The following is a 26410-nucleotide window of genomic DNA, read 5'->3' on the forward strand; positions in this document are numbered from 1 at the left end:
GGACCAAGAACCCAAGCACTCCCTGGCCTGGAAGTCCATCTGTTCTTTAAAGGGAACAGTTGATTCACACAAAGTGAAGTCATATGGGAGGACCTTCTCCATGTAGAGCAGGACCAGTTCTAATTAACAATCTCTACTTCATGCCAGCCTGTTCTCCCGTATTTGTGCCGTCTGGTCAGAATGTACTCAGGTGTAGTTTATACTGCAGGAATTATAAAGCCATTTGCTCAGCATATCCACATCTAAAATATCTCTGTGTAATGAAGTATAATTGCGACACACTTCTGAGATCTGCTTTCATTTGGTAATAAAACTGATACTTTGATTTTTTTTTTTAAAGTTTCCTGACTCTTCCTTAATAATTTGCAAGTTTGGGTTTCTGAGGTGTCCCATAATCACTCTGCAAAAACAGAATGGCTCCCTAACCAATGCAAAATTTGATTCAGATGTTAAGACTGGTAATGCCACACACGTGCCAAGAGGATATAAAAGGTTTATTACTCACATAATGAGGCTTTCTGGGGAGAGCAGGGTGGCTCTTAAGCAGGCCCAAAGATGGCTTCAGAGGGCGTGTAGGGGGTGACTGGCCTTGACTTTTGTTGTGGTTAGGGGTTGGGGCTGGAGGATTCTCCACTCAGGCAGGAGCTCATGTGGTTTGAACTCCTACCAGCACCAAGGAAGAGAGCACTCAATCTTTCCTGAACTTTTCCCCAGGTGTGGGGCAAACAGGAAAGAGAGAGGGCTGGGGCTTGAAAGCTGTCAGTAGGCAAACATCAGAAATGGAGTCAGACCTCAGTTACATTAGTCTAGCATTCTTCTTGAGTGAGAGTCACATTTTATTTTTTAAAAATTTTAAAGTGTTTGTTTACTTATTTTTGAGAGAGAGGGAGCATGAGCAGGGGAGGGTCAGAGAGTGTGAGAGAGAATCCCAAGCAGTCTCTGTGCTGTCAGCTTAGAGCCCCGAGCAGGGCTCGAACCCAAGAATAGTGAGATCATGACGTTAGCAGAAAGCAAGGGTTGGACGCTTAAGTGAGCCATCCAGGCACCCTGAGAGTCCCATTTTAGGCATAGATATTTTCCTTTGAGACATTATGAAACTCAGTCACTTAGGAAAACAAAATGTGTTTAAACAATATGCCAATAGTGTATTTGATCTTTCTTAGCATTAATTCCATGCTGAGGAACCCATTTGTGGGCCACGGTGCTTGAACTTGTGTAGAGAACGTGCATAGTGAGAACATGATTAGGGTCTCTGGATATCTGAGATAGCATTAGATGACAAGGATTAGTGTGGCCCCTTTATGTTTTAATCTTCTCTGTATTATATACTCAATTCAAATGAGCTGGATTTGTTGCCTCTCTTTACTCTCCTTCCAACTCTACCTCCCACCCTCCCTCTACTGCCAGTATAAGGAATGGAAAGAGAAGTATTTCCTGTATGCTCTTGATAATGGCTCTGTTGTCATAAGTGGGGCAATAAACAGTCAGTCCTTTTCTAGCCAATGTCCTCTAGAGTAGAATCGGCTAATATCCAGCAACTTAAAATAGTAGGTCAACCCACTTAGTTAATTCAGGGTAGATTTTGCACTTCTATGCACTTGTTTCTTTTGGATGTTTTGGCATCCAAATCGTAGCCAAACATTTTACATTTTACGGTGTTCATCTCAAATTTTTCCTTTGCTGTGGTGGATGAGCAGTAACTCTTGTTTTAGAATATTTCTAAGCAGAAATCAAAGCAGAATTTCTAAGCAGTGTTCTTTCTTGATCATTGGAATTTGTGAACACTCTGAATCCTCCCCTAAGGAAATCCTACCCTTCCTTTAGGTGCTCCATCAAGTCAGCTGTGAGTGGAGGGAGGTTAACAGTTTATTTCATGGAGGAACTTGATTAGCTTATTAATTTTCATAAGAAGATGTCAGCCTATTGATGACTTTTTAAAGCACATCAGCTTTTCCCCTGATTCGGCAAAAGAGCATAATTACACTCCAGCCTCAGCCTGTTTTCTGGGACAACTCTTACTAAAGGTTCATTTGGGAGAAATTATATTCATAATGGGTTTCCAGAAGATACACAGTCTGTCTATCAGGCTTGGTGATTCTCAACCTCATCTGTCAGGCCTTAATATAAAAAGACAGCATTGAATGTCTTAGGTTATCCTGAAATGAAATTCTTAGACAGTATAACTTACCTACATAAATTACTCTAGATATCAATAAGAAATCTTAACCATCTATGAAGAATAAATAGAGAGAAAGTGTAGCCAAACAATAATATGTTCAGTATATATATGCTGGGGCAGAACTCTTTCATAAAATATAATGAAATGATTTTCTAAAGTAGTAAAATTACATACAAAACAAAACAGGAGACTTTTCTTGGCTTTTATTGTGGTAGCACTCCTGGAAAATTCAGTTTATCTTGATACCAAACAAAAAACAAATTGTGCTTATATGTAAAACAGAGCTAGATTCTGGGCTCAGACTTTTGTAAATAAATTTTTCACTTCTGTGCACGTCCAGCAGGCCATTCAGATGTGCAGGACATAGGGCATTTCTGTGGTTGGTGACTGCCCTGTACATTGCATGATATCTAGCATCCTTGGCCACCACCCAGTAAATGCCAATAATGTCCCTTCTACTGGGACAACCAAAAATACCTGCACAAATTTCTCTGCTGTTCCCTAGAAGGTTAAGAACCACTGATCAGCTGTTCTAAATTTTATACCTGGATCAAGGTAGATAATCAGAAAACTGAATGTCTGAGTTTTAAAGAATCTCTTCATTTACTTTTACTTTTTATGCAAAATACATTAAAAAAATTTTTTAAACATTTATTCATTTTTGGTAGATAGAGTGTGAGCAGGGGAGGGGCAGAGAGAGAGGGAGACACAGAATCTGAAGCAGGCTCCAGGCTCTGAGCTGTCAGCACAGAGCCTGATGCAGGGCTCGAACCCACAGAACCATGAGATCGTGACCTGAGCTGAAGTTGGACGCTTAACTGACTGAGCCACCCAGATGCCACAAGATAAAATATATTTTTGATGATATTAACAGTAGCACCAGGTAAGTCATCCAATGACACTCTTAATGTCTGCAGGAAAATTTCCATTAGATCTCAGGGCCTGGAGAAGCTAGCATTCACTTTAGTATTTGTATCTTTTTATCTCATATTATGTTACATTTCTCTTTTAGTTTGATGCTAGAAAGCTTAGAGCCATGTTTGTGACCTACTTTCAATAGTTATACATGTATGTATACCCCTCCTTTCCTGATCTCATATTACTTTTTGTTTCCTGTTTTCTCTTAGATTGAGTGGCTTATGTTCCTAATTTTTAAATGCTTGTATTGATGCCTCAGATCCTATTTATAAATAAATAAATAGGGTAAGTGAAGAGATTGGGAACCTCCGAAGTCTTTGAAATCCCGGAGGTACTCTAATGTTATTTGTGGGCACGAATAAAGTGGTAATACACCCTATTAGTCCTGCCTTTGAAAATGAAGTGTCTGCAAATTCCCAAGTTGTTCCATAAATAAACCATTCCACTTGCTTTCTAAAGTTTTTTCCATCCTTGTTTTCAGCACTAAAAATAGGGCATATCGTTTTTCATCTTTGAAAATAAAAAAAAAATCACCCAAGGGGTGCCTGGGTGGCTCAGTCAGTTAAGCATCTAGCTTCAGCTTAGGTCATAATCTCACTGTTCATGAATTCCAGCCCCTTGTCAGGGTCCCTGTCTGCACAGCGCATGCTTGGGATTCTCTGCCCCCCTCCCTCGCCCCTCCCTTTCTCTCACTCTGCTTCTCTCTCTCTCTCTCAAAATAAACATTTTAATTTTTTTAACGTTTATTTCGTACTGAGAGACAGAGAGAGACAGAGCATGAGTATGGGAGGGACAGAGAGAGGAGGAGACATGGAATCTGAGGCTCCAGGCTCCAAGCCGTCAGCACAGAGCCCGATGTGGGGCTCGAACTCACAAACTGCGAGATCATGACCTGAGCCTAAGTCGGATGCTTAACCGACTGAGCCACCCAGGCACCCCATAAAATAAACATTTTTTAAAAATCACCCAAAATGTTTACATGAACCTAAATAGGAATAAAAATGAAAAATAATATTCACTAAATAGGAATAAAAATGAAAAATAATATTCATCCGAATTCTGTTCACCCAAAGTCTAACTTATTTACACATTATATGTTGTTTCCCTGGTTTATTTTTCTTTTTCTGGCCTTTACCCATATGCCTAAGTAGTTTTATATAGATTTTTGTGACTATAATTTACTTAATTTCTTCTCTGGAATTAGATAAAAGTACATTACTCCACAGTACATAAATTCGGTTTCTATCCTGGAGTTAGATAAAAGTACATTTATCCGTAAATGCTGCCTTATTGTAATCTAGTTTTTTCATTCATTTGGATTATTTTAAATAAATTCACAGACCTAGAGTTACTTGGTCAAAAGGAGAAAAGTATTTTTTGTGAGAACTGCCTTCTGAAGGAGTTTTGCAATGGCTGCTGTTGGACAACGAGCTTTCTAAACTTTTCCCCTTAAAATAGAATACGTGAGCCCTCTGCTGGAAGCATTTAGTATTTGTATCCAGTAGTACCATGTTGAAGTTTTACAATTCCAAATGTAGGATGTTTAAAAAGAAAACAACCTGGTAGCAAAAATATATATAGTCTCTGTGGTTGATTTCAAGATAAAAAAACAACTGGCCAACCATAAGTTTTGAGATTTATATTATGAGTACATTTTCCATTTGAATAGAATAATGACGCAGACATTCAAATGGACTAATCTAAACACGCTGAATGTCCTAAGTTAACTTGTGAGTATTTTATTTCTTTTGCACACTTCATAAAAAGCATCCATTTATAGTTTATTTTCAAATTGAGAGCCACTAACTCATCAAATACTTAATGAGCACCTACTTTGTGTTAAGAACTTACTAGATGCTAGGGATGCACTGAAGAAAAAAAAATACATGCTGAATGCTTTCGCAGAGTGGATTGAATAGTGGTTAGAAATGCCACATCAGCACACCATTGCATTATTGGAAATGGATTACTAGGGGCCTAAAGTATTTGGAACATAGTGAAGTGCCTGGGGATGTTTGATGCTCCAAAAGTTATAATAGGAGAATGAAAATTGAGCCTTCATAGAGTACTACCTGAAAAATAACAGGCTAATTTGCATTTTGCTTTGCGGGGAGAAAAATAATACCTATATGATCTATGGTAATTGAATAGATACAGCTCTTGAAAAATCGATCATAGCCTTGCATGAATCTGTCAGGGTAGAAACAGTTTGGCACAGCCCAAAGAATATAGCCACTGACCTTAGGGGGAACCAAGCCTGATTCCAGTCTGTGGCAACTTTGGAGAATTATCTGGTGCATCCTACTGTAAGTATCAGCTCTGTAGTTGCTGGGGAAAGTTACCATTTTCACTTCAAATCCACGATTCCAAATCTTGGACGGAAACTCATCTTTGCCAGACAGTGCTAATTGGTTTCCAAGTTAATTTGCTTTCCTCTTCTTCCTGGTGCTTTTCTCATTTCTTCTCTCTTCTCAAACCCTGCCCACCCCTCACCCCATTACCCTACTTCCAGTATACTGAGCACAAGGAAAACTCACCTTCCTTTGTGAAGATAGGTGCAGACAGGAAGATTGGCATCTTTTCACCATCAAGTCCCCAGTCCCCTGTTCCTGTGCACTTGTTCTGTGTATTTCTGTCTTTCATGGTGGAAGAGGTATCCTTGCTCTGTCAAAAATTAATCTCTCCACATAAGCTCTGGATCATACTCCCTCTGTTCCTCTCAGGCTTCACTCCCGAAAGTGTCTGTCTCTTCTGTCGTCACTTTCTCCTTCTCCGTTGGAACATCCCCACAAGCGTATAAACATGCTCTATTGCTCATGTTTCAAATTCCCTTTCTTGTTCATATATTCCCCTTCAGCTACTACTTGTTTCTCTACTTGCCTTCACAGAAGAACTTATGAAAAATGTTGTATGCACTTACATTTACTCATTTTCACTCATTTTTTCACTCATCAAGTCTGGAGACTTCCATCATTCCACTGAAATTGCTTTTGACAGTCACAGGTATTGCCAAGCCAATTACATAATGTCACCATGTCATCTCAGCTTCATTCAGTGCAGTCAACCTGCCTCTCCATTGAAGGCTTTTCTCTCTTGGCTTTTGTGACACCACATTCTGTGCCCCTTGGGTACCCTCCCCATCATTCCCTTCCAGATGACTGCTTGCTCCTTTCCCTCTATAGGTCCTGAATTCCTCATGTGTCAGGTTCCTCTTATTTAGTTTAACTGGTTTCCTTTGTGTTGTCATCCAGAGCCACAATATTTTGTATAATATTATACTATTGACTCCCAGTCCCCAGTTATACCGCAGACCAGGGATTGGAATACTCTCTCTGTGAAGTGCCTGAAAGTAAAGAATTCATCTCTGCAGGCCACATAAAGCTCTGTTGCAACTACTCAACCCTGCTCTGTAGCATGAAAACAGCCAGAGACAAATATGTAAATGAATGTGCTATGTTCCAGTAGATGGAATGGCTGTGTTCTGATAAAATGAATTTTTTTCGGATACTGAAATTTGAATTTCATATCTTTTTCACATAATGCAATACAGGCACATTTCATTTTTTGTGCTTCGCTTTGTTGCACTTTGCAGCTTTGTTTTTTCAGCAATTGAAGGTCTGTGGCAAGTCTGTGTCCAGCAAGTCTCTTGGTGCCATTTTCCCAACAGTGTTTGCTCACTTTGTGTCTCTGTGTCACATTTCGATAATTCTTGCAACATTTCAAACTTCTTCACGACTATTTTATTTGTTATGGTGATCTGTGATCAGTGATCTTCGGTGTGTTGTAATTGTTTTGTGGTGTCATGAACTGCATCCATAGAAAATGGGAAACTTAATGGGTAAGTGTTGTGTATGTTCTGACTGCTCCGCTGACTGGCCATTCCTCTGTCTTTCTCCTTGTCCTTGAGCCTCCTTATATTGAAATTAAACTAGTTCATCTCCCTACATTGGCCTCTAAGTGTTCAAGTAATAGGAAGAATCTCAAGCTAGAAATGATTAAGCTTAGTAAGTAAGGCATATTGAAAGCCAAGATAGGCCAAAAGCTAGGCCTCTTGCACCAAACAGTTATCTAAGTTGTGTTTTGTCTTGAAAGAAATTGGAAGTGCTATTTCAGTGAAAAACACATGAGTGGTAAGAAAGCAAAACAGCCTAATTGCTGATATGGAGAAGATTTTAGTGGTCTGGAGAGATGATCAGACCAGCTACAACATCCCCTAAAGCCAAAGTCTAATCCAGAGCAAGCCCTTAACTCTCTTCAGTTCTATGAAGGCCAGGAGACGTGAGGAAGCTGCAGAATAAAAGTTCAAAGCTAGCAGAGGTTTGTTCAAGTGGTTTAAGAAAAGAAGCCATCTTCATAACATGAAAGTTCAAGTTGAAGTAATAACGTACTGATGTAGAAGCTGCAGCAAGTTATCCAGGAGATCTGGATAAGGTACAGTTTTATATTGGAAGAAGATGCCATCCAGGATTTTCATAGCTAGAAAGGAGAGGTCAATGCCTGGCTTTAAAACTTCAAAGGACACGCTAACTCTTTTGTTAGGGGCTGATTCAGCTGGTGGATTTAAGTTGAAGCCAGTGCTCATTTAACATTCTGAAAATCCTAGGGCCCTTAAGAATGATGCTAAATCCACTCTTCCTGTGCTGTGTACCTGGAACAACAAAGCATGGATGACAACACATCTGTTTGCAGCATAGTTACCTGAATATTTTAAGTCCACTGTTGAGACGTAATGCTCAGAAAAAAAGATTCCTTTCAAAGTATTTTTGATCATTGACAATGTACCTGGTCACCAAGAGCTCTGATAGAGATGTGCAGTGAGATTAATCTTGTTTTCATGCCTCCTAACACAACACAACATCTATTCTGCAGTCCATGGATGCAGGGGTAATTTCAACTTTTAAGTTTTATTATTTTAGAAATACATTTCATTAAGGCTCTGGCTGCCGTAGATAGTGATTCCTCTGATGGATCTGGGAAAGTAAATTGAAAACCTTCTGAAAAGGATTCAACATTCTAGATGCCATGAAAAACATTCATGATTCATGGGAAGAGATCAAAATATCAACTTTAACAGGAGTATGGAAGAAGCTGACTCCAGTCCTCGTGGATGACTTGGAGGGCTTGAAGACTCCAGTGGAAGAAATAGCTGCAGCTGTGGTGAAAATAGCAAGAGAACTAGAATTAGAAGTGGAGCCTGAAGATGGGACTGCATTGCTGCAAGCTCATGATCAAACTTGAATGGATGAGGAGCTGCTTCTCATGGATAGGGAAGGAAAGTTGTTTCTTGAAATGGAATCTGCTCCTGGTGAAGATGCTGTGAAGATTGTTGAAATAACAACAAAGGCTTTAGAATATTACACGCACTTAGTTGATAAAGCTATGGCAACATTTGAGAGGATTGACTCCAATTTTGAAAGAAATTCTGCTGGGGGTAAAATGCTATCAAGCAGCATCAGATGCTACAGAAAAATCATTCATGAAACGAAGAATCCAGTGATGTAGCAAACTTTATTTTATTATAAGAAATTGCCATAGCCACACCAGCCTTTAGCAACCACCACCCTAATTGGTCATCAGCCATAAACATCAAGGTAAGACCTCCACCAGAAAAAAAGATTATGACTTGCCGAGACCTCAGACAATGGTTAGCATTTTTTAATGGTTAGCATTTTTTAACAGTATTTTTATTTATTTTTTTTATTTTTAAAAAAATTAAAAATTTTTTCAGATTAAATCTTTATTATTTTTTTTACTTTTTATTTGTTATATATTATTATTTTTAATATAATATATTGTCATGTTGGCTTACATACAACACCCAGTGCTCATCCCAACAAGTGCCCTCCTCAATGCCCATCACCCACTTTCCCCTCTCCCCCCAACCCCATCAACCCTCAGTTTGTTCTCTGTCTTTAAGAGTCTCTTATGGTTTGCCTCCCTGCCTCTCTGTTTGTAACTTTTTTCCCCCTTTCCCTTCCCCCCTGATGTTCTGTTAGGTTTCTTAAGATCCACATATGAGTGAAAACATATATCTTTCTCTGACTGACTTATTTCACTTAGCATAATACCCTCCAGTTCCATCCATGTTGCTGCAAATGGCATGATTTTATCCTTTCTCATTGCCAAGTAGTATTCCATTGTATGTATAAACCACATATTCTTTATCTATTCATCATTTGATGGACATTTAGGCTTTTTCCATAATTTGGCAGTTTTTGAAAGCGCTCCTGTAGATATTGGGGTGCATGTGCCCCTACGAATCAGCAGTCCTTTATCTTTGGATAAATTCCTAGCATTGCTATTGCTGGGTCATAGAGTAGTTCTATTTTTAACTTTTTGAGGAACCACCACACTGTTTTTTAGAGCGGCTGCACCAGTTTGCATTCCTACCAACAGTGCAAGAGGGTTCCCATTTCTTCACATCCTCGCCAGCATCTATAGTTTCCTGATTTATTCATTTTAGCCACTCTGACCGGTGTGAGGTGGTATCTCTGTGTGGCTTTGATTTGTATTTCCCTGATGATGAGTGATGTTGAGCATCATTTCATGTGTCTGTTGGCCATCTGGATGTCTTCTATGGATAAGTGTCTATGTCTTCTGCCCATTTCTTCATTGGATTATTTGTTTTTCGGGTGTGGATTTTGGTGATACTATATTAAAAAAATGTTTAATGTTTATTTTTGAGAGACAGAGTGGGAGTGCAGGAGGGGCAGAGAGAGAGGGAGATACAGAATCCAAAGCAGGCTCCAGTCTCTGAACTGTCAGCACAGAGCCCACTGTGGGGCTTGAACTCATGAACTGTGAGATCATGACCTGAGCTGAAGTCAGAAGCTTCAGGAGCTGAAGTCAGGAGCTACCTAGGCACCCCAACAGTAAAGTATTTTTAAATTAAGGTATGTACATTGTTTTTTAGACATAATGCTACTACACGCTTAACAGACCACAGTATGTTGTGAACATAACTTTTATATGCACTGGCAAATCAAAAAATTCATTTGGCTTGTTTTATTGCAATATTTGCTTTATTGTGGTGTGAACATACAGTACCTCTGAGGTATGCCAGTATCAAACTTTTGTTTTTTCCCAACTATTTTAAAAAGTTAAAACCATTCTTAGATGTTAGTAACCCCAAAACTGAAATACTTAGAAATAAATCTAACAAAATATGAACAAAATCTATATGAGGAAAATTATAAAACTCTGACAGAAGAAATCAAAAGAACCAAATGGAGAGATTCTGTGTTCATGTTCATGCTGATGTTCATGAGTAGGAAGACTCCTGTTGTTAAGATGTCAGTTCTTCCCAATTTCCTAATTTGACCTATAGATTCACTGTAATCATAATCCTAGTGAGTTATCTTGTGGGTATCAACAAAGGGATTCCAAAGTTTATACGGAGAGGCAAAAGACCAAGGATGACTAACAAAATATTGAAGCAGAAGAACAAAGTTGGAAGACTGGCATTACCTGACTTCAAGAGTTACTCTAAAGCTACTGTAATCAAAACAGTGTGGTGGTGGTGAAAGAATAGCCACACAGATCAATAGAACAGAATAGAGAACCCAGAAGTAGACTCACATAAGTGTGGTCAACTGGTCTTTGACAAAGAAACAAAGATAATATAACAGATCAAAGATAGTCTTTTAAACAAATGGTGATGGAACAATTAGACATCCACATGCAAAAAAAAAAAAAAGAATCTAGACAAAGACTTTACATTCTTCACCAAAGGTAATTCACAATGAATCACCAACCATAAATGTAAAATGCGAAACTGTAAAACTGCTAGAAGATAACAGGAGACACTCAGATAACTTAGGGTGTAGTAATGACTTTTTAGATATAGCACCAGAAGCATGACCCATGAAGGAAACAATGGATAAATTTAACTTCATTAAAATTAAGAACTGTACTGCAAAAGTCAATGTCAAGAGAATGACAATATGAGCCACGAACTGGGAGAACATTACAAAACTAAAATGTTCTTACCATACAATCCAGCAATCACACTTCTTGGTATTTACCCAAAGGAGTTGAAAACTTAACGTCCACACAAAATCCTGCACATGGATGTTTACAGCAGCTTTATTCTTAATTGCCAAAAGCTGGAAGCAAGCAAGGTGTCCATCAGCAGGTCAATGGATAAACTATAGTAAATCCAGACAATGGAATATGATCCAGTGCTAAGAAAAAATGAGCTATCAAGCCATGAAAAGACATAGAGGAAACTTAAATACATATTAGTAACTGAAAATAGCGAATCTGAAAAGGTTGCATACTTTGGGAGGCCAATTGCAGTTGACTCTTGAATAAAGTGAAGGTTATGGGCACCGTCTCCTTCCTCATGCAGTTGACAATCATGTAGAACTTTTCACTTCCACAAAACATAACTACCAATAGGCTAATGTTGACCAGAAGCCTTTCCCATAGTATAAGCACAAATTCTATATATGTATTTTATACTATAATATTACAATAAAGTGATATAGAGAAAAGAATGCTATTAAGCAAATCATGAGAGTATACATTATAATACTATACTATATTTATCAAAAAAATTCCACATATAAGTGGACCTGTGCAGTTCAAACACCTGTTGTTCAAAGGTCAACTGCATAAGACATCCTGGAAAAGGAAAAACTATGGAGTAAAAAGCAGTGGTTTTCAGGGGCTGGGGGGTGGGAAGGGAGGAATAGGGTGGAGTACAGAGGATTTTTAGGGCAGTAAAAAAACTTTGATACTATAATGGTGGTTACATGTCATTATACATTTATCCAAACCTAACATCTGGAGTGAACATAATGTAAGCTGTGGACTTCGGGTGATGAGAATGTATTAATGTAGGTTAATCAGTTGTAACTGCTGTATCACTCTGGTGGGAGATGTTGATAATGGGGGAGGTTATGCATGTGTTGGGGGCAGGAGGTATAAGAGATTTTGTGTACTTTCTGCTCAATTTGTTGTGAATTTGAAAGTGCTCTCAAAAAGAAATTTTATGAGAAAAAATAAAACTAAATTTTGAAAAATGCAAGTAGAAAAGTTTTTCTTAAACTATTTTTAGCTCATAGGTCATACAAAAATATGTGATTGGCAAATTTGGTATGGGGCTTGTAGCTTGTCAACTAGACTCGTATCTTTCCGTATTTCGATATCTCCATTTGGATGACTAATAGGCATTACAAACTTAACATATCCCAAAATGAAACTGGTGATCCTTCCTCCAAACCTTTCTCCCCTTGGTTTTCTCTTGCCAATCGGTAGCCCTGCAGTCTACCCCGATGGCCAAAACCTAGACTATGAGCACCATGCAACAAGGGAACTTGTTTGTCTTGTTTATAATCATATCCACAGTTCCTAGAAAGGTGCCTGGAATATTGTAAACACTCAGAAAAGGTTTGCTAATTGAATGGGTGAATTTCTCTGCCCTCAGTTTCTTCATGTGGCATGTGGGCGTGATATTTACCTTGCAGGAGTGATGAGTGGGAAAGGGTGTAAGAAGGAAAGAAAACCTATGAAATTACCTCACAAGGTACCCGGTACATGGTAGGCAGTATACAAACTGGCAATAGGGGATAATTATTTGTGAAGTAGATTTATTTTTTTATGGAATTGAATAAAAAATACCAGGCATTATTCTAAGAATTTTACTTGGGTTATCTCATTTTATCCTTATGAAGACTTTATGCAAGTAAGTAGTAGTCATCTCCCATTTTTTGTACAACAGTGCTAAAAACAAACCTGTTAATGACTTGCCCACATTCCTACAGTGGACCCTACAGCCATAGTTTACCTCCATTCTTCATAAAGCAAATACAAGGGATTTCCCAAATGAAACTGGATATGAATGATATTTTTCATGTGAAAAATAGAAATATTTTTCTATGAAATGAGGCATTCACAGTGAAGAGCTCTTTTAGCTCTTCAGTGGCCACCACTGTTTTGGCATGAATTACCCCATAGCGTAATCATCTCCTCGGGGTCTTTGTTTTTATTTGTGCTTGAGTACCTAGCAGTGACAAAGTAGTAGCCACCTATAAGTGAACATTGGAATTAGCCCTATTCATTCTTGCAGAGCCCTTCCATCTTCGGATGTCAGCATTTTTTAGTAATGTTTTTTTCTTGTTTGGTCATATTAGCATTGTAAGAAACTAGCTCTGTGTGGAGAAGCCCAGCTTCACTAATAAAGCTCTGTGGGATGAACCCTCCCGTGTTCATCACACTTGAAAGAGCACTGGTTATAAAAGTAAGTCTTAATAATTAATTCGGCTTTTCTTATAACCTGTAATGACTTTCATGTTTCATTATATTTAATAGCTGGGACTGCTTATTTCTCTTAGAAACTATCAAAAATTTGTTCTGCTTTTTCAAATAATTGGGCCATATTTTTCTAGGTAATGCAAGTATGTATAATTTAACTTTACATTTTGTTAAATAATATATTTTATTAATTTAAACATAATGAAGAAAACTATGTTGGAAATGACTGTCTGACAGACCTATTGATCTCAGAGCTTTGAAATGCCAGGATCATGCTAATGGAGAAGGAGCCAAAAGAAAGGGGTGGGGGTTGTTCATATAATATAAAAGAACCAAGTTTTTTCATATGAAGAATTATTTCACAAGTTCGGTGAAATGAATTGTCTTCAGTCAAGTATTCCTACAGCCCTCTGTGCCTACCCCTATTGTAGCAATAGTTACACCACAGCTTCATAATTCCTTTTGATTTTTTTTTTCTCTCTCTCCTGGAGCACCTAGCTGGAGTATTTCATCCGTCATCCTGTGGCATGTCCTAAAATAGGAAAGGAAGAACTAGTCCCAGCAGCAACATCTATAGACAGGAACATCCTCTAAATTGCATTTATGCTCCTAAGTGAAATTTTTGCAGGCAAGGCAGCATGTAGTTTTCCTGGCAGTGGAGTCTTAGTGTCCTTATTTATTCTTAGGTTTCTTCTCAGTATCCTGGAGAAGGGCGTGCTTCTGTAACCTGCCTGTAACCTTAGAAATTTCAAATTAACCAGATGAGGATGTATAAACTTAGGAAGAAAAATTATAGAATCTCGAAGCAATTTCCACACTTTTCTTTTTTTACTAGGATATTTTTATTATTATTTTACCTTTGTGGCTTTTAACATTCTTGAAAAATATCGTGAAAATCAACTTTGTTTTCTCTCTTTTAGTATTCCAATACATGGAAAAGAATACATGGATTCTCTTTTTTCTATAAATTGAAGATAAATTAGTATTTTTAAAAGTTTAATATTGAGATCCTTTAGAAATTTGTATAAGTGTACTGGTATATTTGGAGGAAAGCCACCTGACAAAATTTGTAACGTAAAGACTTAATAATCAAATCACAAATTCATTATATACCTCACCCAACCCATAGGTTACCTTTACTTAAACATATGATTACAACTGTTAGTTGAAACGTCTGTTGTGCCCTTTTATTTAATTCCTTCAATTAGGTAATCCTTATTAAGGATTAGCATCTGACCAGGCTCCTTCATAGAGGCGTTTGACATTTTTTAACATTTTCCTCAGGAACTGTATTGTTTAAGCCTGAGAATTCCTTTAATAAGTAAATCTAGAGTGCTCTTCTAGCATGTTCAATAGCAATAAACATGAAATAGGCTAGGTAAAACTAAGGTATACACACATAACTCACTCAGGGCTAAAACACTTAGTTACATGCAAAGGAAACAGACAATAGCTAACATTTATCGCAGATTAACCATAAATAGATACTGTGCTAAGAGCCATGACCTGTGCTCTGGTTGTCTGTATGATATCCATTTCCTTTTTTTCTTTCTAGAGAATTCCAATTTGATTTGGAACAATAGTGCGTGTAACCATAAAGAGTCCTATTTCCCAGGTTCTTTTCCACTATGGGTAGCCGCATGACCTCGTCCTGACAAATGAAATGGAAATGGAAGTCTATGTAGCAGAGTTTGTAGGAGATCTGTTGTTTCCCGGTAAATAATGACAGACTCAACTGGCACTTGGTTTTTGTTTTTGCCCTCTCTTTTCTTTATGCTTTGACTGCAAATGCAATGCCTGGAGGTACAGTAGCCATTTTGTGAACCTGAAACTATGGCCTACGATTGGCCAAATAGAATACAAGTAGTCTGGCTTGGTGGTACTCCAAGGTGCTTAATCCATTTTATGAGAAATGTAAGTCACATACTGGTTTTGAGCCCTTTTGTTGACACACAGCCACACACAGTTATAATGATACATATGCATTTTCTCAGTCCTTAAAACAATCTTTGGGTATAAATATTTATTTTCATGTATAGAGGAGGACACTGAGGCACACAAAATTGAGTAGTTTTCCTGATCTCATTCTGCCAGCAAGTGTAGAAGCCAGGCTTTGAAGTCAGGCAGTGTGACCTAGAGCCATGGACTTAGTTCACTATACACCAGTATACATCTCTGGTAGTTTGGAGTCCCAGGAGATTAATCCCAGCTGGAGGCTGGGGTGGAGGAAGACCTTGCAAACTTTGTATAGGAAATGAACTTAGAATCTTGAATGAGTAGAATTTTGAAATAGGGAGACTGAAGAAGTTAGGAGGGCATTTGAGGTGGAGAAAAAAGTGCTGCCTCAGTGTGGAGAGCAGTGGGCTGTTGGCTGTAGTAAAGGGACCATAGGCTGCATCAGTGGAAATACATTTTTAAAAGAAGGTTGTGGCCACATCATGATAGTTTCCAAATACAAGGACAAAAATTTTGAACTGTATCCGTAAATTGGGACCTAATTTGTGGAGATCTGCTGAATTCTAATTAGTATTGTTCAGATCGAGCACGGCAGCAAAAATTTATGAACAATTACCCAAATAATAGAGACATATAGAAAGTAGAATATATATGTTTTATTATCCTTCCTTGAATTATTTTGTTCGTTTCTAAAAATAAACTTAGGGTGTCAATTACAGACGTGCAATATGTGAGCAATTTAGAAAATAATTTTGCTTTAAACATAGGCGCCACCTGGTGGATAAAAAATCCTTAGTCTAACGGCTTTGAAACAAAACCTAAATTGATGGCAATTTCACATAGCTAGATCTTATTCTGTCTATAAGAAGTCTTTTGAAAAGCTTTATGCAAAGGATTTCATTTATGTGTCTTAAATATTTGATCACTTGAAAGTTATCTGCACTGTTGTATTCAATTTACTTGATGGTTTAGATATTCAAAATCATAATAATTTACCATTTCTCTATACTACATAGAAAAAAAAATCCGAAAGAGACAAAGCATAAAAAAGAGAAAAATGTGCTCCCTTATCCTTATAAATAGTATTAAGACCATCTAATTTGCAATTGTTTGGATGCTTGCAAAAATGCTTATGCTGCTGTGTGCACAGTTATATGTTTCGTAGAGACCTTGTCTGGCTTTAATGTGTTCGACTCTTCAGGCTACTCTATCAGTAAATCTAGAAGTAAGCTATTTAAAAGTCTTCTAAAGCAAGAAATGAAGAATATAACTTCGAAGAACTGAGATACAAAATTTTCTGAAGGTGCCAATACATCTGTTCATAAGGCAGAAAAAAAGGTTGCACTGAGACTTGCCATGGCTATTAAAGGCAGTCCCTGCCAGTAGCTAATCCAAGAAGCAAGGTGAAAGTGGGAGAGAAAATAAAGAGAAGAAAAAGAAGAACACCGAGCCAGAATTAAGAGGGTGGATGCTTGGTGATGTGGGAGAAGAAGCTGAAGAAGGAAATTCAGGGACACCTTGGGGTCTGTGTGCTATGTCAGCCCTACCCCACCCTCCCAGAGCCCAGCGGGTGAGTCTGGGCTGACAGAGATGACCCATCTAATCATGTCCTGTGCAGAATCTCACCTCAGGCTCCATTCTCCTCTTTCAGGAGTCTTTTGGCCCCATGTCCTGCTTGAAGGTATTGCTGGGACCAGAAGCCCCTGCCTCATTCCAGGTTGGAAGGGCTTCGTTAGAGATTGTGCCAGTTCAGCTCTCCACTACCAGCCCTGCTTAGATTGGTGTCCAGAGGACACATTTGGATTGCGTACTCAAGAGTGCCTCCTTCCACTGGGCAATTGGACCAACCTCATGACTGAATTCTGATGTAATAACTCACAGTGGTATCTTTAGAGACCACCACATTCTAGCCACTTTGTGGCTTTTATGTCTACTTAAAGTTTGTCAGACCACCCAGCGTCACCCTGGCCATCACTGGCGAGTTCTTAGGGAACTCATGCAGAGTCTCAGAATTTGGGGTAGGCGTCAGATGTGGACCTTAGTTCACATAACCTAGCTTGCCACAAAGTGCAGGAGATGTTCCATAATGAGATTGTCATGTCCCCAGCAAGCACTGTTCAGCTCCCACTTTCAAGTTCAGCTTCCTGTATTCTGCCATCTAGAGGTCAGAGGTGAGTGGATGGCAGGGAGAAAATATTCCATCCAGATGGCCCTGTGAACAAGAGGTACTCACACCCCACCTAAGATTGCATCAAAACTTCTTAGCCCGGTCTGAAGAAGTCCCAGCTCTGCTTCCACCCAGGCACGTGAATGTCAATCACGTGGCAATGCCACGTGGAAATGCCAATCCAGTTTGGCAGCTTTAATGGTTTGTACCTTCTCCCACTGCCTTCTGGACCACTTGGCTTTATGCATCCTTGATACATTTCTTGATGTCTTTGGTTATTCAGACATTTGAGTTGTCCCCTGTTGATACCTCTGTCTGAGCTAAACTCCTCCAATTTGATGTGTGACTGGAGGTGTCAAGCCACTACCATTAGCTGCCACTCCACCACTTAATGCTCTGAACTCTCAGGGGACACCCCCCTTCCTATAGGTGGTCCTCGAGTGACCCTTGCCCCCTGCCTGTCCTGCTTTGAGTACCAGACCAGATGTTGATGGGTACATGATTCTGAAAGGCCTAAGTGTAACCAGCATATGCTTTGCAGCACTTACACTTAGCTGCCTTAGTTGTCTTCTGCAAATGGGTGTGTTTGAGATCGCTTCCTTCTGCAGAAGGCTGTTTTCGGCCAGTTCTTCTAGAAGCTGATAGGCATGTTCATCATACTGTAAATCATGAGGAGATTAAACCTTTGTTTGTACTCCTGCCCAAACACACATTCTCTGGAAAAATATATTAGAACAACCAGTCACCAAAGATAACAAAACTGAATTTGAAAGACTTCAGTGCAAGTGAGGCTTGCCAATGCGCATCCTGTTCCCATAGGTGTGACCCAGCTTTCCTGGTAGGGGTTTGATTTTTGTTTTGTTTCTATTTTTTTCCAAACTGTGTCCTTTAAACACAGGGATTTTCTGCACTAAGGCATCTTCTAGGAAAACTTATAATAAGAGAAGAAGAAAAAACAAAAAAACAACGCACAGAACAAAAACTGAGAAACAAAGGCAAAAACAATCCCGGTCTGGGTGCCTCCTGTGAGGGTTTCTCGAAGTGAGCCTGCTGGACATGTTACACATGCTATGGAATATTCATCTTGTCTGTCTGTGATATCTGTCTTTATGTTTGGCATTGCTGAGCCTTGAAGGTTATCATGCATGCCAGTCGTGTGAAATAAGCACAGCTGACAGGATTTAAAGGCTAAGACTAACCTTTCTAATCCATCTATTCCCCATTCTGCGCCTTAGGCCATGCCTCTTCTGCAAGAATATACTACATCCTTGCTTCTGTGATGGGAGCTGTGATAATTTCCTGAATGTCAGTCAAAGCCTGTCTCCTCGAGGAGCTGGAGAAATTCAGGCTTCTCCTTCTGACTAGATGGGAAAGGAGCTATAAAGAATTTTGAGAACAAGACGAGCATGGATATTTTTGCCACGTGTGCTTAACTTTTTCACTTTTTTAGTACAGAATATAATTTATAATCCCTTTTTCTTACATTTTACTAATCAATGAAATTAATTCTGAATTTAAAAATATATCGAGAGATAAATTAATTCATCAATAATTTATGGAAATAAGTTTATCAATATGGAAAGCTATGTGCTGGGTATTGTTCTCAGTGCTGGGGGTACAAAATAGACCAAGTCCCTGCTCTCCTGGATCTTATATCCTGTGGGTGGAGAAACATAAAATAATCAAATAAATAAACACATATGATGTCGAGAGGTGGTAAGTACTAGGAAGGATAAAGCAAAGGAAGGAGATAAGGAATGAGGGTGATAGGGAGCAAGGTACTCTTTTACCTAGAATGGCCACAGAAGTCCTCTCAGGTAAGATGATATATGAACAGAGGTCTGAGGTCATGAATGAGTGAGCCATACTGGTATCTTGAAGAAGAGTGACCCAGGCAGAGAAAACAGCAACTAGTTGTAGACACACAGGTGCTCAGGGTATTCTCAGAAACATTTATGTTACAGTGAAGATTGGCTTTTTTTCCAATGAGATAAAAAGTCATTGGAGAGTTCTGCATAAGGGAGCGACATAATTTCAGTCATATCTTTAAAGGGTCAATTTGATTGATATTTTAAAAACCCTGCAAGAGGGCAAAGGAGAAAGAAGTTTGACCAGTTAGGAGGCTATTCTAGTAAATCTCGGAAGACCGTGGATTGGACAAGAGTGATAACAATGGTGGTAGTATTAAGTGGTGGCTGGATTCTGGAACTATTTGGAAGATAGAGCCAATAGGAGTGGCTGATGATCAGATGTGAGGTGTGAGGAAAGTAAGAGGAGTCAGGAATTGATTGGGTTTATAGCCTCAGTAACCAAGAGTTTCTGTTTGCTGAGATGGTAGGATTGGGATAGGAGCAGGTTTGGTTGTTGGTAGAGAGGATCAAGAGATAAGTTTGGGGTACCTTCAGTTTGAGCTCCCCATTAGATATCCAAGTGGAAATAGGCAGTTGGATATCACAGTCTGGAGTTCAAGGGTGAGGTTGGGGCTAGAGGAAAAAAAAATGTGAGTGTAATGAGTGTACAGATAGTTTTAAAGTCATGGGATTACATGAGATCATCCATGGAATGAGTGGAGAGAGGGAAGAAGGGGTCTGGAGACTGATTTTGGATGTCCCCAAAGCTTAACAGGTGGAAAGGAGATGGAGAGGGGATAGTTAATGAAGTAGAAGAAACAGAGAACGAGTGCTGTCACAGAGGCAAAGGAAGAAATTGTTCCAGCAGGAGAGAGAGCAGCTTTGCTAACTGTTGCTGACTTGAGTAAGATTAAATGTTGAGAAATGGTAGGGTGCCTGGGTGGCTCAGTTGAGTGTCCGTCCAACTCTTGATTTCACCTCAGGTCATGATCTCACAGTCATGAGATTGAGCCCTGAATCGGTCTCTGCACTGGACGTGGAGCCTGCTTCAGATTCTCTTTCCCTCTCTCTCTCTCTCTGCCCCTTTCCTGCTTGTGCGCACCTGTGAGCACATGCTGTCTCTCTAAAAAAATTGGTAAATAATAAGTATTGAGAAATGGCTCTTGGATTTGGAAATCCTTGGTGACCTTGATGAGAATGAGAACATTTTTAGGGGAACATTGGGACAAAACTCAACAGAAGTGGTTTCAAGAGAGAACAGAGTAGAGCAAATAGTGGTGTTTTATATAGACAACTTTCCTGAAGAACTTTGCTATGAAGGGGGCATGGAGGGAGCTGTAGGGTCAAGGGAGGGGCTTTTTATTTCTTGAAATAAAAGCCATAAAGGCATATTTGTATGCTGATGGGAATTATCATCAGTAAAAAGAGAACAGATAATGCTGTGGGAACAAGAGGGGCCAATTGCTGGCAGAAGGGGTTGAGATCTAGTGCACAAATGGAATGTTGAGTAAAACCAAATGTGCTGATACAAATATGGTAGGTGGCTTGGTAGAGTTGGTGTTGGGAACCTTTGGAGGATCATGGGGTTAGAGTAAGGAGAGAAAGGAGCAGGTGGAGGCTTGAGGAGAAAGGGGGGAAGGAGTAGAGTGAGTTGACCACACCAGTGTTTCTTAGGCTTCCCTTGTGCATCAGAACCACCAGGGACCTTGTTACAACACTAGTTGCTGGACCTCACCCTGAAAGTTTCTTTTTTTTTTTTTTAAACATTTATTTATTTTTTTGAGACAGAGAGAGACAGAGCATGAATGGGGGAGGGGCAGAGAGAGAGGGAGACACAGAATCGGAAGCAGGCTCCAGGCTCTGAGCCATCAGCCCAGAGCCCGACGCGGGGCTCGAACTCAGGGACCGTGAGATCGTGACCTGAGCTGAAGTTGGACGCTTAACCAACTGCGCCACCCAGGCACCCCTCACCCTGAAAGTTTCTAATTCATTTAGGTCTGGGGAGGCATGGAAGAATTTGCAATTGTGACATATTCCCAGGTGCTGCTGGTGCTGCTCGTGCAGAGATGAGACTTTGGGAAACCCTGGGCTTGGGGGTGGGTTGGGATGGCAGGCGCAGGACTTTTGGCCTCTTTGTGCCTGGCAGTCACACATGTAAAAGGAATTTAGTCATTGTGGTTGTGTGTTTGCCTCCAGCCCTGTGCAGCAGCTCAAGAACTGGCAACAGGAGACACAAAGTTGGACTTAGCCAGAAAAAAAGGCAGAAGTGATATCACTAGTGTTTTGGGGAAACTTTACTTCTCTGTGATTTCTTTGTAGTCTGAAAATGCGGTTTCTCCTTCTTACATTTGAAGTGGAAAGAATTAGAGAATCTGAGATTGGGAAAAAGAAACATGAAGGTTTTGGTTGAAATTTGCTGTTGTAGGACTCTGAAGTACAGTGGAATAGTAGCCGCTGTGGTCTCCTATTGAAAGGGGGAAACATAAGCCCCCTTTCCCTAAAATGTCTCTTAACAATACTGTTTCTGTGACCTACAAAATTGTGAAATGTATTTTGAAAAACTAAACTTGGGTTCTTTTTCATTTTATAAGATTACCTCCATCACAAATAGAATTTTAAGAATTGTTCTTTGCAAATGTTCATGCCTTCCTACAAAAATAAGTGGTTAAGTGCAGAGCTTTACACATAAGAAATGGGTTCTGGAAGTGACAACTCAGCTATCTGAGTGGGGGCCATAGCTCAATCAGAATAGAAGAAAAAGAACTGACTTCCATAATAAAGCACAATATTAATTCAGATATAGGCTGTTCAGCAGCAATTTAAATACAGTGTATTTGCATATTAAGCAAGTATTAATTTGTAAGTAACTGATAGCTTTCTTTTTATTAAAAACCAAAACAGATTTTGTTGGAGCCAGGTGTGATCCAGGATGTATTAGCAGCTGGCAGTCACCTACAGCTGTTGGAGCTTCTCAATTTATGTTCCCACTATCTCATCCAGGTATGTGAGCTTTCATCCTGCTAATATGCCCTTCGTGTCCCTTCTCCCTGCAGTCATCAGCTGTACCCTCCCCCACTTCACCTGTGCCAAGACTGTAAAATGGAAGTTGGGGGTGGCTTGTAGTAGAATTTCTCTAGGACACAGGCCAAGAGATTCCCAGAAGGGCAACTGAAGCTCTCATGTCCCCCACACTCCCTGCCTACCCCAGATCCTCACTGCCCTTGGGCAGCAGAGTAACTCAACAGTCATGCCCAGGGTTGACTGCCGAGGCACTTGGGAAATGACACTGAGAAGGGTCTTCCTTTGAAGCAGTGTTGTCTGGCTGCAGGAATAACCCCAAATGCACAAAAAGTTGGAGAGACACTTAAGATTTCAGCAACAGTAGCTAATATATCACCAAGTCATATATAGTTAATTACCGCATGAACTTTCCAGGCAGTAAGTGCTGGAAAAGTGCTAAGTGATCTGTGCCCTCCTTCCCCTGCTGTGCCGGGATGATCAGGAGGGGCTCCGGGAGGGGGAGAGGGAGAAGACGCCCATCCACTGAGCACCCGTGTTCCATGTTCAGCCTTCGTAACAATTTTGCACATTTTAATGGGTGAAAAGTCAGAGATTTTTCAAAGTACTCAGTTTGCCTGAGGTGATATAGCTGGTGAGTGATAGGCCTTTCTGATTCCGGAGACCACTCTTTGTTCTTGGATACAAACTTTTGTTTCAGTAGGAAGATATGGGATGTCTTAGGCAGACAGTGTAGCTGTGAGGCTCTTTTATTTTACAGAGTTAAGTACTAATTTCCTATATTGGGATCTCTCATTTCCTCCACGGGCATGATTTTTATTTGCATTTATTACAGCATTATAGCAACAGTGAAAATACATTTTTAAAAACGACAAACCCACACAATTTAGTTCTACTGTCCTTGTGCATATGACATGTTAGTAAGTACAAAAATCCTATTTGTTTTCCTGCCCAATTATTTTATTTTCTTCCTTGTCATTTTCTCTAATTCTAAAGAAAGCCATTATTGTTGACTTCCGTTACTCACTAGGGAGGTAGTTACTAAATCTCTTTCTCGTGTATCATCCGACTGCATCTTCCCAGCAACCTTGGGAAATGGGAGCCAGTGCTTCCCTGTGAGATAGTGTGAGGGGTGTCAGCCACGGTCACCTGAGAAACAGTTCAAACACAGTAGATGAAAGTTTTGTCATTATCTCAGTGCATTTAATCTAACAGTAAATGTTTAACTATTTTCATCTTATTTTCCTTTCTTTTCCCCTCAATAGTGTTGGGTGGTATGGGAGAGCTGTTTTTAATCCCTTTCTGCAAGTAGCAAATGGGAATAACAGAGAAAGGTTACAAGACTTCAGAGGTGTGTGTTTGACTTGTGAAATTGAAATTACTTTTATTTGACATTTTTACATCAAATATTGCAACTTGAGCCTTCAGCATCATCACCTGATTCACTTTTTCCATGGCAGGTAATATTCAATAATGTATGTTGCCAAAAATTTGGTCATAGTGCTCATTATCGTGATGCATGTTAGAATAGTGTGTATATACCAGTGTGTGTGTGTGTGTGTGTGTGTGTGTTTACATACACCTGTAATTTCTATAAATGAGCATTCCAGATGAACATCAGAAGTTCATGGGTACTTTCCCTTACTCCATCAGATGAATTTGTTGAGATACCAACAAATTGTTGAGATACTTGTGCGCTTTGGAACTTAATTTTTGCAGTTCATTATTATGTTGAGGAAAAATGTCACTTGCATATAGATATATTTTGTGGACAGTTTGCTTATTATTATCCTACTTGATCAATGGTTAAATTTTCACTTTCTTTTTTCCAGTGTTTCTATTTTGTTCTCTCATGGAACTTTATTTTTCCTTTTTATCTGTGATGTTGCATGGTGTCCAACTTGGGGAAGAAAACCTCAAGGGAACCAAAGCCATGTGTATGTAGAAATCTTCATTATGTCAGTCTTTTAAAAAACATATACCCTTCCTCTTTTTTAGGATTGTAAAATTACCAGAGTGGGTCAGTCTGCTTTTATATTTTGATATAGTCTTATAACTCCCTACTTACAGTGTTTTGGTATGCTCGTTCAACTGATTCTTAATTTCATAAGGGACCATTTTATCGGGTGTATTAAAATATTTTTGTTACAATGAAAAATATTCAGTGCTTAAAATACCCAGAGAAGTTGTGCCCTATCAATCAAGGCTAACATATTCTCCATTCTTGTTTAGTACTTTGTCCAACTAGGAGTCTGTGAAGCCGTTCTCCCCACTAAGATGTCTGGTCTTATCTGTTATTCTGAAATTACCACTCTTTGGTTTTCTTCCAGAGTTGTGAAAGATAGACCTTGCTCTGATCCCTCCTATTGTTCTCTGGTGCTCATTAAAAAACAAGTCTAAGGAGAACCCTGTGGTTGACACTCCTTCAATCTTGGAGTCATCAGCTGTTGCCTGGCCTGAAACTCCTCTGTGCAGATGTAAATGCCACTGCTGCCACCCCCAGCAAGTGGAAGGGGCACTGTATGATCTTATTTTTCTTGCTTTCCCTCTGGTAGGCTGCTGAGGGTAGGGACCCCAAACCGTGGGAGCAATCTTCCTCAGGCATTGAGGACAGCCATTGAATTAGCTTCCTAGGCTGTGGGGCCTTCACCTTATTCATTTTTAGTCCCCAGGCCCTCTCAATGGCAGGCTCTTGTGAACACACAGGTTCTCAGTGCATGTTTGAGGAATAAACGGGGAGACCAGTGGTGGGAAAGATGAGTATTGGTGGGGGAGGGGGCTTGGAATGGGCAGTGGCTACAGCACTAGCCTGTCATCCCAGGATAAGGTGATTTACCAACAACAGCTCGGGTTTGTATCCTTCTTCACCCACGTGGCCATGCAGTTCCAGATGACCCTCCTATGTGGCCTGTCCTGTTAGTGTACTCTTAATATGCATGACCTGTCGACCTTCATCTGCTGTTTGAGATCCAGGTCCAAACAAAATATGAACCTTTATTTCCCTTTTCCTCCCTCCTTCTGCTCCTCTTCCTTGTACATGGTGCTCTTTTTAAAAATTTCATCAGAAAGATGCTATTTATTAAATTCATTAAAGAGCAGTTATTGTCTTCAAAATGGGTTCAGTAAAATGCATGAATTAGCTTGCTTTTCAGGGTATACATGTTTCTATACATGCCATTCACTATTTTAAATCTTACAAAGGAACTCTGCAGACCATCCTCAGGAGTGATAGGCTACAGATGTAGTGGTACCTAGTGTGTCCCCTGGTTTAGTGAGTCCCTCAGGTAAACATTACAGGATTTTTGAATCCAGTTTGTTTTACCAACTCTGATTTTTCCTAGGCTTTTAAAATTAGCTGCTGAACATCTCCACCTAAATATCATACATGCAGTTCAAACTTAACATATCCTTTTCTCTATTGATAGTACCATCAACCTACTAGTTGTCTAGAAATTTGGACGTAGTCTTAGAATCCTTCCTCACCGTCATATCCAATTAGTTACCAAGCTCAGTTGATTCTACCTCCCAAATACCTCTCAGATCTGATCCTTTTCTTCATCACTAATGTTCTTACTCTTTTTGGAGGCTCTCATTGTTATTGGCCATAGATTATGATGAGTTCATCATATCCTCCTGAAGGGTCTGCATGTTTCTAGCCTCTCTCCATGCCAAACCATAGTCCCCAGAACCATCATTAGCTTTCCTAGAGTAGGGAAACAGCTTTTATTGAGGGCTTCTCCATACTAAATGTTTTGGACAGTGATTCTCATTTTCCCTCTGCTAAGGAACCCCTTAAAGCGGGTGACTATTATTTTCTTTTTATGGATGGAAAAACTTCAATTCAGAACTAGGATGTTGATCCAGTGGAAAGGCCCATTAGCTCCTCTGAGGACCATTCTGGAACATCCTTAGCCTCATCTCTGAGGCCAGGCTGGTTTCTCCCCAGCCTCCTCGGCAACCTTAGTGCCTTTTCTAGCCCACTGTGTGCTCTGGCCTCCAAGGTGACCTTTCATTCTGGGACTTGTCATTAGGGGAGAAGGGTAGGTGACAGGCAGAGGCTTTCAG

The 26410-nt window shown here is 39.7% G+C and overlaps 1 protein-coding gene across 14 annotated transcripts in view; it reads left to right on the forward strand.

Annotated features, from left to right (window-relative positions):
- Positions 1 to 26410, forward strand: part of KLHL32 (kelch like family member 32) — a 247118-nt gene that overhangs the window by 102853 nt on the left and 117855 nt on the right. For all 14 annotated transcript variants that reach the window (XM_047859200.1, XM_047859204.1, XM_047859196.1 and 11 more), the window contains one exon: positions 22229 to 22327. In XM_047859200.1, coding sequence (XP_047715156.1) covers positions 22229 to 22327 — 99 coding nt within the window. The remainder of the gene's footprint in view (positions 1 to 22228; positions 22328 to 26410) is intronic.

The sequence above is a fragment of the Prionailurus viverrinus genome, chromosome B2 (assembly GCF_022837055.1).
Source record: "Prionailurus viverrinus isolate Anna chromosome B2, UM_Priviv_1.0, whole genome shotgun sequence".
NCBI classification, from domain to species: Eukaryota; Metazoa; Chordata; class Mammalia; order Carnivora; family Felidae; genus Prionailurus; species Prionailurus viverrinus.